Source organism: Benincasa hispida, chromosome 5 (assembly GCF_027475165.1).
Source record: "Benincasa hispida cultivar pf3 chromosome 5, pf3_genome.v1.1, whole genome shotgun sequence".
Classification (NCBI taxonomy): Eukaryota; Viridiplantae; Streptophyta; class Magnoliopsida; order Cucurbitales; family Cucurbitaceae; genus Benincasa; species Benincasa hispida.
The window spans coordinates 64,167,245-64,180,020 of record NC_143482.1 but is presented as its reverse complement, the minus strand read 5'-3'; the positions used below and the strand labels follow the sequence as shown (position 1 = coordinate 64,180,020).

The 12,776-nt window shown below is 31.2% G+C and overlaps 1 protein-coding gene across 2 annotated transcripts; it reads right to left on the bottom strand.

Annotated features, from left to right (window-relative positions):
• Positions 1-2,769: 2,769 nt before the first annotated feature.
• On the bottom strand, positions 2,770-4,749 carry LOC120078184 (CAAX amino terminal protease family protein). 2 transcript variants are annotated; one of them, XM_039032410.2, is made up of 4 exons: positions 4,434-4,749; positions 4,126-4,284; positions 3,676-3,894; positions 2,770-3,367 (listed from the first exon to the last, which is right to left on the bottom strand). In XM_039032410.2, exons 1-4 carry the CDS (start codon positions 4,614-4,616, stop codon positions 3,026-3,028), a joined length of 903 nt encoding a protein of 300 aa, XP_038888338.1. In that variant the 5' UTR covers positions 4,617-4,749; the 3' UTR covers positions 2,770-3,025. The 2 variants fall into 2 exon arrangements, with proteins under 2 accessions (XP_038888338.1, XP_038888337.1); XM_039032409.2 differs by having other exon boundaries at positions 2,770-3,370; positions 4,434-4,738.
• Positions 4,750-12,776: the final 8,027 nt, after the last annotated feature.

Genomic DNA, 12,776 nt, shown 5'->3' with positions numbered 1-12,776 from the left:
ATTACCTTAAGTCGTGTACCAGGTACATGACTTAGTGATTCCTTAAACGCCTCAATACCTTATTCTTCCTCCATTTGAAGCGTTTTCTTTGTTGCAGCCTCTGTTCTTCCTCCCCATTACCGTCGTAGCTTCTTTTCTTCCTCCATCCGGCCATGAGCTTTTTCTCTTGTTGCTGCCACCGTGAGCTGATCTACCATCCGTTGTCTCCAATCTTTGTCGCCGTCCACCTTAGGTAAAAAAAATTTCTGTAATTTTTCCCAATATATGTAATTGTTTATAAAATTGAGGATCAAGTTCGAAAATGTATAGTTTATGGATCCATGATTTAAATGTATAATTTTGTTTGCATTTGGGCTGAATTAAATGTATAGTTTATGAATCCATGATTTAAATCTATAATTTTTTTATATATATTGAACTTAGAAATTGGATTTTGTTGGGCTATTTTTTTGGATGATTATGTTGCCCTATTTGTTGGGTTAATTTAAGAAATATATGTATTTGTTTATAAAAATGAAGATCTTCATATATATATATATATATATATATCATTTTGTTTGCATTTGGGCTATGTATGATTCATGGATATACTATTTTGTTTTTATTTGGGCTAATTTAAATATATAGTTTATGGATCTTAGATTTGAGTTGATTTAATGTATAATATTTTTAAATCTTATATGTTGAACTTAGAAATTAGATTTTGTTGGGATGATTTTCTTGGGCTATTTGTTGGGTTGGCATATTAACAATTTTTTTTTGTCAACTATAACAGTTGAAAACATCATATCGATGCGTCCTGAAGATTTAGTTATTCTTGAACCTGGAAATGATGGAAACAGTGATATTGATGTTGAAGTTGATGAATTATTTGCAAACGATAGTAGAACATGATCTTGAGTTGGTACCGTCGGATATGTTCACCCAAAAAGATTGGGAAATTACTAATTTAACATGTGAACGAGGGTCAACTTTTGAGAAAAGAAGTATATGTGTAGATAATTCTAGTTTAATACAGAAAGGAATGTTATTTAATACTAAAGAAAATTTACAACTTGCTGTAAAAAAATATTGTTTGACAGAACATTATGAGATTATTGTAGTGAAATCAAATCAAGATATTTGGTATATCAGATGCAAACAGTGAAAGGATGGTTGTGAGTGGAGGTTACGGGCATGTCGGCGTAAAACTCATGGGATGTTCGAAATCACCAAACTTGAAGGGGAACACTCATGTTTGTTTTCAAAATTGACATAAGATCATTATTCAAATTTTATGAGTATCGAAATCCAAAATTTGGTTAGAGCTAATCCGATCCTGAGGTACCTGTGGCCCTACTCCAAGAAGCAATTAAAAAACAAATGATTATAATGTTAATTATAGACGACTGTGGCAAGCAAGAGAAAAGCGTTGATTGCTGTGTTTGGTGATTGGGAGAAATCATATTGGTCGAGTGCTCTTGTTCTATAAAGTAAGGTGATATTTAGATGTATATTGTAAATGTATGTGTAAACATCGATGGGAGAGTATGAGCTAAAAAATAATGAAGAAATAATTATAAAATAATATTAAGTTGACAGGTATTTTAAAGTAAAATGATGTGAAAATGAAAGTTCTACATGATAAAAGAAAAAAAAAAAACTTTGAGAGGAGATAATGAAAAAATTTAATGGAAAAAGTTTGCATAAGGTTAAACAAGTATATATTATTTTTTGTGGTTTTTCCAAATTCATTTTCTTTAGAAATGAATGCTTCAAATTGAAAATAAAGCTAAAAATTGAAAAAAAAAATTGGATATTGGAAACAATAGCTGAAAAACTTATGATTCATCAGAAATGATATTGGCATGTGAAACTATATAATTGTGTGTAATCAAGACCATAAAAATGAAAATTTTGAATAGACTTTTCTCGAAAATTTAAAATTTCTCAAAATTTGCTTAATCTCAAAATTTCAAATTTCAAGATTTCGATAGAAATTTTAGATTTCCAAGTAATATGTTAAAAAGGAAAATTATAGTTGGTAGCACTTCTTGCTTCTCTAAGTCAAAACATTATTCATTCATTCTGAAGAGATAAAAGTATAGCAAGTTTGGCATTCCGATTACCACAATTCATATTTTTCAAATAGGAATGTTTTACGTCTACAAAACCATCAACTAAATTAAATCAACTTCAAATTTTCATGAACTACACCATTCTTAAGCTTTTAGTTAAGATGATGATCATGTTTGAATTATTTTGATTGTATGTGTTGCTCGTGCTATAGAAGTTTTACTTATGCAACATAATTCTCTATGCCCATTCAAATTTTGAAATTTTTGGCCAGGTAATCTACCTATCATTTTACTATCGTAATCGTCTCTCATATGCATCACCTTCTCACCTTTTTCAGTATTTCTTTTTAAGGTACAAATCAAAATCAATTACCGTGCAATTAACTACACAATGAGAAGAAGCACAAATCTGAGACTTATACGAGTGAATTGAAATAATAAGTTTACCATATTGTCAATCGCAGAGAGAGCAGATTTGGGATCACGGTAAATGAGATGAGCATCAACAAGAAATGTATAAGGTGTTGCATTTGGTTTGGTGCCCAAACCTACCCAGTGTTCAAACACCCTTGCAGCTATTTTTCCTGTACTAGCTAGTAATTTCATAGATACACCTCTCTGTGAAAAGATGGGTAGCATTGATGTTGGCACCTAAAAAGTTTGTAACTCAAAGATCCTAAAGAGGGAATTGAATAAATCAAACAAAGGAAAGTTTCAAAAAGAGGTCCCTTCAATATTTTTAAGTCCATAGAAATATGTAATTCCGCCTCTCTCAAGTAGTTTCATCAACTTCTTGTATTCAAGCATTAGCTCGAAAAGAGGTCTCAAGGTGAATACAACTCTGATTACTTGAACTTCCACTTGAACGCTAGTCGCCAGCAATCTAACATTAGAAGTGACATGATAATAAAGCACACACATCCTAGCCGTGAAGTAAGATATTAATAAGAAACGTATGTAGCCAATAGTTAGGATAGGTAAGTTAAAAGAAGGGTCATTGCATTGTACAAAGAATGTATGAGGATTGAAGACCTTAAGTTTCCAGTCCAACAATATGAGCATCCTAAGACACACCCAATGATGAAGAGCTGTAAGGAATTTTCGACAGACAAGTGAGCTCCGCTGAAGACTGCAGAACTAACAATAACTGCTTGCTGCCATTGCATCTCAGATGAGATTGATGCTAATAGAAAGCCTCTGAATACAGTCTCTTCTAAGAAAGGAGTTACAACACAGTATGCTATGAAGCATGCTGCTCTTGAAATGTTGCTGCTGTCAAGAATTTCCTTCAGCACATGGTTGTTTACAACCTGCTATCGAGAGGAATCGTAATCTTTTAAACATAAAATCACCTCTTTTGAATACTAAAGTCCATGAAATTTGGAAGTCTCATGAAAATCTATGTTTGAAGATTCTTCAAAGATCGGCAGTGATGTATATGGTTTGATATGGATGCAATAATAACCACCCAATGATAATCCTATGTATGTGATCAATAGATAGAACAAGGCCTTGTAGTCATATAAACATTAAACTTTTGATACAGAACAATGCCATTACCAAGCAATAAGAAGCGATGTTAGAAAAGCAAAAGATGAAAGAAATTCATCATGCTAACCTTTGGTCCAATCAATCTTTCTGCAAGAAGTGATGTAAGGAAAGCTAATGAGAAAAGGAACCCAATTCCAAAAGCTGATGCAAATACCCAATTCCTTTTGCTGCATAACTCATTATCTCTAAAGAAATTTCTAAATCTGTAGTTTGGCTTAGCAGTGAGCTTTAGTAGAAGAAGGGTCACAAAGAACTCTAGAGTTTGAATTGTAAGCCTTGATAGTGCCTGCATTGCAAATGAACAAACTAGAAATAAGCCAACAAAGGTGACTGTCACTGCAATCAGAAACAGACCAAACTAACATCAAGATAATCACAAAAATGCTTATCAAATGACATAAACCTCAATTTTTTTAAAATTCAAGCCAAACCCTTCTGCCAAAATGCACTTAAGATTGTTATGTGAATTTCAGTACAGAGTCATGGTTCAAAACATATAATCCAAAGAAGCACAAACCTTAGTTTGAGGATCAAGAACAGGCATATGCATTAATTGGGAAACTAAAGACAAGCTTCCAAAACTCAAAGGAATATGCAGACTGAAAATGTAAAGAGCCATTGTGCTCCAAGCAGTATCATTATCCCAAGGGGCATCCCGTGGCAGAGCAGAAAATCCCTAATTCAAAATAGAAAATTGCAGTCGAACTTTGGAATAAGAAGCAGCACCAGAGATGTTGGAACAACAAAATTGAACATTTCAATAAGAAATTCTTGAGATTGAGAGATACCCAAAAGAAGAAACATAAAGAAATTCTAGGAATTCACCTGAAGAGCTTCATGGGTAGTTTCGTTTTTGCTGCAAAAGCACTTCAACGAAGCTTTAGAATTGAATTTGAAATTATAAAGATGGGGAATGTGGCGTAACTTTGAATCAAATTTGTCATAGAATTCTTCCCGCTTGGCGACTGTACAATGAAGATGAGGTCGTTGCTGTATCAATAATACCATTGCTCTAAAAAGTATCGACTGTAGAATGAAGATGAGGTCGTTGCTGTATCAATAATACCATTGCTCTAAAAAGTATCGACTGTAGAATGAAGATGAGGTCGTTTCCAACTTACGTTTTTAGATCCATTTTACAAACTTTGGGAAATTGGCCTTTTTGTCACAAGATAAATACTAAATAGTAAATTTGAGTTTTATTTGTAAACATAGCCAAACGATTGTTTTAAATAAAGACATTAATTAGCAAATTTCCAGACTATTTCTGAAAAAAAAAAATCAAACTAGCCTAAATTAAATGTTCTGTACTAAAAGATATTAATCAAACTATCCTGAATTAAACGTATGATGTACTAAAAAAAATTAAATGTTTACCAAGTCAACTTCTCTTTTCCCTTTAAATTTCAAATATCCCATCATCTTCTCCATAGCTTTTATAAAATAATTATCATATCCAATAAACCAAAAATTTTTTGCTCAAAAAATCCAAAACTAAATATATTAGGCTTATAAAATTATGAATTCGAGACTTCCATTAAAAATCTCTAATAAAAAAATTTGAAAACTAAAATATTTTAGTTAATAATTTAAACACCTATTCGAAAGTCACATTAAGCAAAATTTTGATTCTCTCAACTTCACAACTTATTCCCAAAATAAGTAACAAAAAAACAAAATCCATAATTAAACTTAAATCAATGGAAAATAACTATTTATGAAAAAGTCACACTTAAATTTATGGAAAATAACTATTTCTGAAAAATCGAGGCGTTATATAAAATTTCATAATTTCACATTAAAATTATATTGTATGTGTAAAGGTAAGATTAGTTTAATCTCACAACTCCGTATTGCTATTAGGTATGTGTAAATACATATTAGTTTATTAATAAAAAATATCAATATTGATAAAGAAAAATCGAGAAGATGCGATATTCTGCGATCATCAAGAATCACAAAAAATTATGGTTAAAATTTCGTAACTTCACATTACAATAACACTATATGTGCAAACATTTAACAATCTATAATAATGATATAATATGACACAAATGTAATAAGAATATACAAGAAAAACTTGGAAAAATTATGAAAACAAATCGAAAAAGAGTTGGATAAATCCAAATATGATAATAAAAGATTTCGTTGGTTAGCTATTTGTGAAATCTTTTTTTTTTTAATTTTAATTACTGGAACAAACAATGAAGAAATTAATTGTAAAAGTTAGAAACATGTATACGGAAGCAATTGGGAGTATAAGCACTCTAATTTCATTAATTTGATGGATTAAGTATGCATGTTTATAAAAAGAGAAAAATAGGATTTCACATATAACTTTTAAGCAACCCAAAATTGATTCAATCCTTTTAATAATTCTAACCACAAACATTTTGTGGACTACCGCTATAGTCTTCTCCACTATTCTCCAATTTTAGAACAGATTGTTGGATACAATTTGTGGTGAGAGTCAAGGAAATTTTGAGAGTATATGAGTTTTGGTTCAATAAATTTTGAGAAAAAAAAAACTTCAAAATCCCAAACTACATGAATTTCTTTACAATTAATTTTTCTCTTATTAAAGAGAAATACATACAATCAAATCGCATAAGAAGTTGACACCAGATCACAAAGTATAGAGTGGAATTTTAGGTATAATGAATTTCATCAATTCTATTTTCTAATGAATTTTTATTTTAAATTTGAATTTCATAAACTTAAAGTTTAATTTTAAATAAAATTAATCAAAATAATTAATTTTAAATAAAATTATTTTCTTTTAAAACATTTTTAAATAGTTAATTAAACAATTTAATTAATATAATTAATTTATTATCAAATATTAAATTAATAATAAACACCAATTCCAAACATGAATTTCTATTTATGTGTAATATTTAAATCATATTTAAACATTTTCAACTCTCCTTATTGTTTAATTCAACAATTAAACTTTTAATTATATCGTATATAATTAATACTTTATTCCCTAATATGAATTTGAACATTCCAAATTCTCTCATCAGACTGCCCTAAGATTTAGTCCGATATGAGCTAGCAGGAGCACCTAATAGACATACAGAACATGAGCTCCAACAATTCAAGATTAGTTGGCTAAACTCTTTAACCTAATTAACCAACATTTGTTAACTACCAGGACACTTCATTAAAGCCTAGTACCTGCACTCTCCTCACGGTGAATATATTTCTATTCACTTAATACAACCACGATTAGGAAGTTGATCCTTCATAGGTTGTTCATAATCACAGTTGGGTAAAAAATCATCGTTTTACCCCTGTAAATACATCTTGCTCCTTAAGTCCCATTGATCCTCTAATGAACAATTGGTTTATGATCTAACCACCAAATCGAGTCTCTCGAGCCAATAAGGGGGTGGAGCCCCTTGTTCAAGACCCGAAGTCAGCCCTTAAGAGAACAATCTATCTACTATCCCTAGAATCGGTAAAAAGTGAATTCCATCTTACAGAATTATTTCTCCAGCTATTTACCCCGTCTTACCCCTAAAATGAGAGGCTTATTGAGTCGGTGATGATGAACTGCTCTCACCCATGCAGGCTAAAGGATAATCTCAAATAAATAGGAGTTCACAGTTAGCTCAGGATTAAGATCAAGTTACCTAGGTCACCGAATTGAAATAGTCAATCTTAACAGTAAATGGCATTATAAAGTAAAAGTGACTAGTTTGTAGTCCGTTCTTATGCAAACTCATTACACACGATGCCCCCACTCACATATCACCACATGAACGATTTAGGATCACATAGTTTGTATCAAATACAAAGTGGGCCACATTCATAGTGTTCCCAGGATAAGGTACCCAGCCTTATCCTTATACTATAGATCATTTTAGCTATATACTTAAACTTGATCCACTTTTATGTCTCAACATATAGTTCAAGAATTCATGCTATAGCCAAGGGTTCTTAGTTTATTGGATTTAGGGTTCTTAAAGTGTAATTCACATATTCAATAACAATTTTATTGAATAAACCTTAATAACATCTTTATTGAAATATAAAATATTTTTAATGTTTACAAACCACGAGTTTTAGGACATAAAACCCAAAAAAACTCCGACTAGGACTAAAACTCCAGTAGAGTCACATACTACAATGTTGAATGTGAGAAAAATAACATAAATACAATAAACTAGGGCATCAGATACCCATGACTTCTCTCACTTACCCTAGATTTATATAACTCGTAGTCCTAGACTCACTAGGTGATCCTCAAACACTTTAGCCGTGAGTGTCTTTGTAAACGGATAAAAAATGTTGTTTTTGAGGCTATCTGATGGACGACTATATCTCTTTGATGCACTATCTCCCTGATGAGATGATATTCGCGCTCAATGTGCTTTCTTCTCTTATGGCTTCTAGATTCTTTGGAATTTGGAACTACTTCACTATTATCACAACAGAAGGTGATATGCAGATGCATATTTGGAACCATTTCCAAATCGATTAAGAACTTCCTAAGCCATACAACCTCATTCGTCGTTTCACATACAGCTACGTACTTGGCTTTCATGGTGGCATCAGTAATACAACTTGGCTTAATACTCCTCCAAACTATAGCTCATCTGTTTAGAGTGAACACTGATCCCATTGTTGATTTCCTTGAATCTATATCGATTTAAAAATCAAAGTCAGTGTATCCTATAAGGATCAGATCCTTAGCGCCATCTTTTCATTCTTCTAAGATACTTGAGGATATTTTTAACGGCAATCTAATGATCATATCCTGGGTTGGACTGAAACCTGCTGACAATTCCCATTGCATAGTATATGTCAGGTAATGTACACAACATGACATACATTAGATTGCCAACAACTTATGTATAGGGAATACGTTTCATATCCTCAACTTCTTAAGGTGTCTTAGGATACTATTCCTTTGACAGATGAATTTCATGCTTGAAAGGTAACAAACCCCTCTTGAAACTCTGCATCTTATACCTAGAAAACAATTTGTCTATATTGATGCTTGAGATAAGACTAACGTTATGTTCTTGCAATTCTGAACTATTTGGATTCCTAAAACATACTGAACTTCTCCCAAATCTTTCATTTGGAAATAGGTTGCTAGCTATTGCTTGACGTCAGTTATGTATCCTACATCATTCCTAATGAGTACGATGTCATCAACATACAATACTAGGAAAGCTACAGTTTTGTTGATAATATTCTTGTAGACAAAAAGTTCATCAACATTTTTTTCAAAGCCATAAGATCTAATCACAGTATTAAACCTTATATTCTAGGATCTTGATACTTGTTTCAACCCATAAAGGGATCATTTTATTTGCAAAATTTTTCTCTTTATCTTGTTCTATGAACCCCTCTAGCTAAGCCATATAGATACCCTCTTCAAGATTGTCATTTAGAAAGGTATTGACATCCATTTACCAAATTTCATAATCATAAAAAGCAACTATAGATAAGAGTATTCTTATCAACTTTAACATGGTAACAGGAGAGGACGTTTTTTCATAGTCAAGGTTTCTTCATAGTCCACTCCCTCTCTTTGAGTATAACCTTTTGCCACCAGTCGAGCTTTAAAGTTTTGTACCTTACCGACTTGGTATCATTTCCTCCTGTAGATCCATTTACAATCAATAGGTTTTATCCCACTCAGCTGATCTACAAGTTCCCAAATGGAATTGAAGTACATAGACTCCATTTCGAGGTCCAAGACTTTTATCCATTAGTCTTGGTCTACATCATTCATTGCCTGTCTGTAGGTCAGTGGATCCTTAATGCCATCATCAGGTATGGCAATTTGAGTTTCTGTTAAACTCATGTAACAGTCGAGCTGTTGAACAACCCTCCCACTACATCAAGGCACTCTCAACTTTTATGAATGATATGACTGACCAGTTCTATCAACAACTCTTGTTGAAGAACCAGTCTGATCAACAACTCTTGTTGATTTATCTGTAGCTTCTTTGAAAATTTCATTCCATACCTCACATCACTCATCATGTTCATAAACCGAATTAACATAACTCAAGAACCGTCTCGATCCCCAGGCAACAGGTGTTCCGTAAACCGTCAACTTAAGTACCTCTATCCTTAGATAGGATCTTGCAGGTGAGTTTGTAACCGAAGTTTTACAAGATAACAACCTATTTTAACTATTAAACAAGTTGTGATTGTTAACCCTAGGTGAGCATGCAATTATCTTTGTTATAGATTTTAAATGTCTAATTCATTTCAGAACAATTATAACTTAGACAAAATCTCTATCATACATCATACATTTCATAATTTAATATAACAACTTATATTAAATCTCATGAAATCCTACACATGCATACTATATATTATAACACTTATAACAAACATTCAATGCATGCAATATACTTTTCTATGGTGAGATTTCAAATCTACATGGCATACTTTATGTACAAGCAAGATTCAATTTAATTACAACATACATTCATAATGCATAATTAATTAAACACACACTAAAATGGACTGATTTTGACATCCTAAGCAAGTAAACATCTAAGTTATCAAAAAAAAAAGAAAAAAAATTGAGACAGCTCTAAACCACTCTCGAACACTTCGAACTAGCCCAAACCTACTGAAAAATCCTTGAATGGGACCTCTAAGGCACCAAAAGGGGTTGAAACAGACCAAAATGACCCGAACTGGTTGTTTGCAAGGCCGAATAAAAAAAAAAAACAACTTTCATTTTCTGCTAGCATCTTACTTCAAATCTTCAAATTACAACCTAATTTTACCTCTAATGACTCTAGCAAATTTACATGCTCTTCTTCACACATTAAAGTCTATAAACAAGTGGGCAATTACAACAATTACAACAAAATTGAAGATTAAACAAGATGCCAAAATCTTAATCTACCAACTTAAGCCACCACAACATTCATCACATTAATTAACACCCAACAAGCTAAAATTAATGTAAATTAAATGCATAAAATATGCTCTAATACCAATTATAAAACTTAAAAACATGTATGTAAAAGCAATTGGTAACATAAGTACTCTTATTTCATTAATTTGATGGATTAAGCATCCATTTTCGTAAAAAGGGAAAAATAGGGTTTGAGATACAACCTTTATAGCAACCCAAAATTGATCCAATCCTTTCAATAATTCTAATCACGAGCACTACATGGACTATTGCTAGATTCTTTCCTGCTATTCTACGATCTTAGAACGAATTGAGAGTATGTGAGTTTTGGTTCAAGAAATTTTGAGAGATCAAAACAAAGCTTCAAAATCCTAAACTCCATAAATTTTCTTACAATTAATTTTTCTTTTATTTAAAGAGAAATACATGCAATCAAATTGCATAAGAAATTGACAAATAAAAAATATTAAGTGAAATGTTAGGTGTTTAAGTAAGTGAAAAAACTGAGATTTTCCCACTAATTTAATTTCATTTTAAATCATGAATTTCATAAATTCTATTGTCTAATGGATTTTAAATTTAAATTTGAATTTCATAAACTCAAATTTTAATTTTAAATAAAATTAATTTCTTTTTAAATAGTTAATTAAATAATTTACAGTAAAATTAATTTAATATCAAGTATTGAATTAATAATAAACACCAATTCCGAACACGAATCCCTATTCATATGTAATATTTAAATCATATTTAAATATTTTTCAACTCTCCTTATTGTTTAATTATATTGTATATAATTAATACTTTATTCCGTAATCCGAATTTGAACATTTCAAATTCTTTCATCACATTGTCCTAAGGTTTAGTGTGATATGAGCTAGTAAGAGTGAAGGGATGAAAATCGTAAGGCACAACGAAAGCCAAAATATAGAACCATTTCATTTTTTTTAAATTAGCATTTAAAATAAAAACAATTTTGCATTGGAATAAAAGATAATATCGATTAAGCATGCAACTCCCAAAAGGACTAATTATACAATGGAAGAAACCCTACCATGCAAATCTTTTGACAATTCTATAGATTTTTTATGTTGAATTGGGATTGGACACCACCACTTGGAAACCTCCCTATTCTTGCAGGGAATTGAGGCTATGAAAAATTGTGGGATTCTCTCTATTAGGATTTGGGAATATCATAGAATGATTTTCTTTCTTTTTTCAAGAAGAAGAAAACACACAGAGAGCATGAGAGCCATTTTTTTTTACCTCCCTCTACAAAATAAAACCCTTTTGTTAGATTGGGGGATGGTGAGAGAGAGAAAAAACGTGAGATTGATCCCACGTTTTCTCATAACTTCCCCAAAATGGGGAGTTAATTTGTCTAAATTAAATTAAATTAAATTAAATTTATAAATTAAATGATCATTTAAATCATATTTAAATGATTTTCTCTCACAAAACCTATAATTTCAATGTGCATCTAATGTACACTAAATTTAACCTATAATTTTGATTTAATCAATTTAATTAAATTTAGAATTAAATTAATTAATTTATTAATCAATTCTTCAATTAATTAATTATCCAATTAAATATCACATATTTAATTTAACCTCCCATTTGAATCATATTAAAAAAAAATATATTTTCCTCATTTAACCTATAGTTTTAATGTGCATCCAATATCTGGTTTATACTTTTTATGTCACCTCGAAAGGTCCACCTTTGACTTAGGAGTAACCACACTTGTTTTAGAGCAAAACTAGACAAAAGTTGATAAAATAGGGTCTACCTTGAGCTAAAAAAAAAGGAGAAAAGAAAAAGAAAGAAAAACAAACTAGTTGCAATTCCAAAAAAAAAAATAAATAAATAAAAAAGGAGGCATTTTTTGACGTGCCTGAAAAAAAAAAGTGTGTGTATGCATGAATGGAGGAGAAAAGAGCTACCTCCGTTGTGTTTAATTAGGGCCCACGAAAAAAGATTGATAGGTACCCGGCGGTGGAGTGTGAAAGCTAGCCCTCTAGGTAAAATAAATGCCCTTTATGTTTTTTTTTTTTTTGTGTGTGTGTGTTTAGGCACTCTTGTCTTAGTATTGCCCTCTTTTTTATAAATGTGGTATGTTCGGGGTCGATAATCGAATCATAACAGGGGGAAAACAGGATGAGGACCTTTAAAAACTTTTCCAGGCTATGCAAGCTTAACTAGCAAAACTCTAGGCTCACTCATGCACGAATATATTAATAACTATTCTTAAACTTGTGCTT

Coding starts and splice junctions, on each gene's coding strand:
- LOC120078184 (XM_039032409.2), bottom strand. CDS start 4,616: ATGGTATTATTGATACAGCAACGACCTCATCTTCATTGTACAGTCGCC. Junction 4,285..4,433: donor CTACCCATGAAGCTCTTCAG/GTGAATTCCTAG, acceptor ATTTTGAATTAG/GGATTTTCTGCTCTGCCACG. Junction 3,371..3,675: donor AAAGATTGATTGGACCAAAG/GTTAGCATGATG, acceptor TCCTCTCGATAG/CAGGTTGTAAACAACCATGT.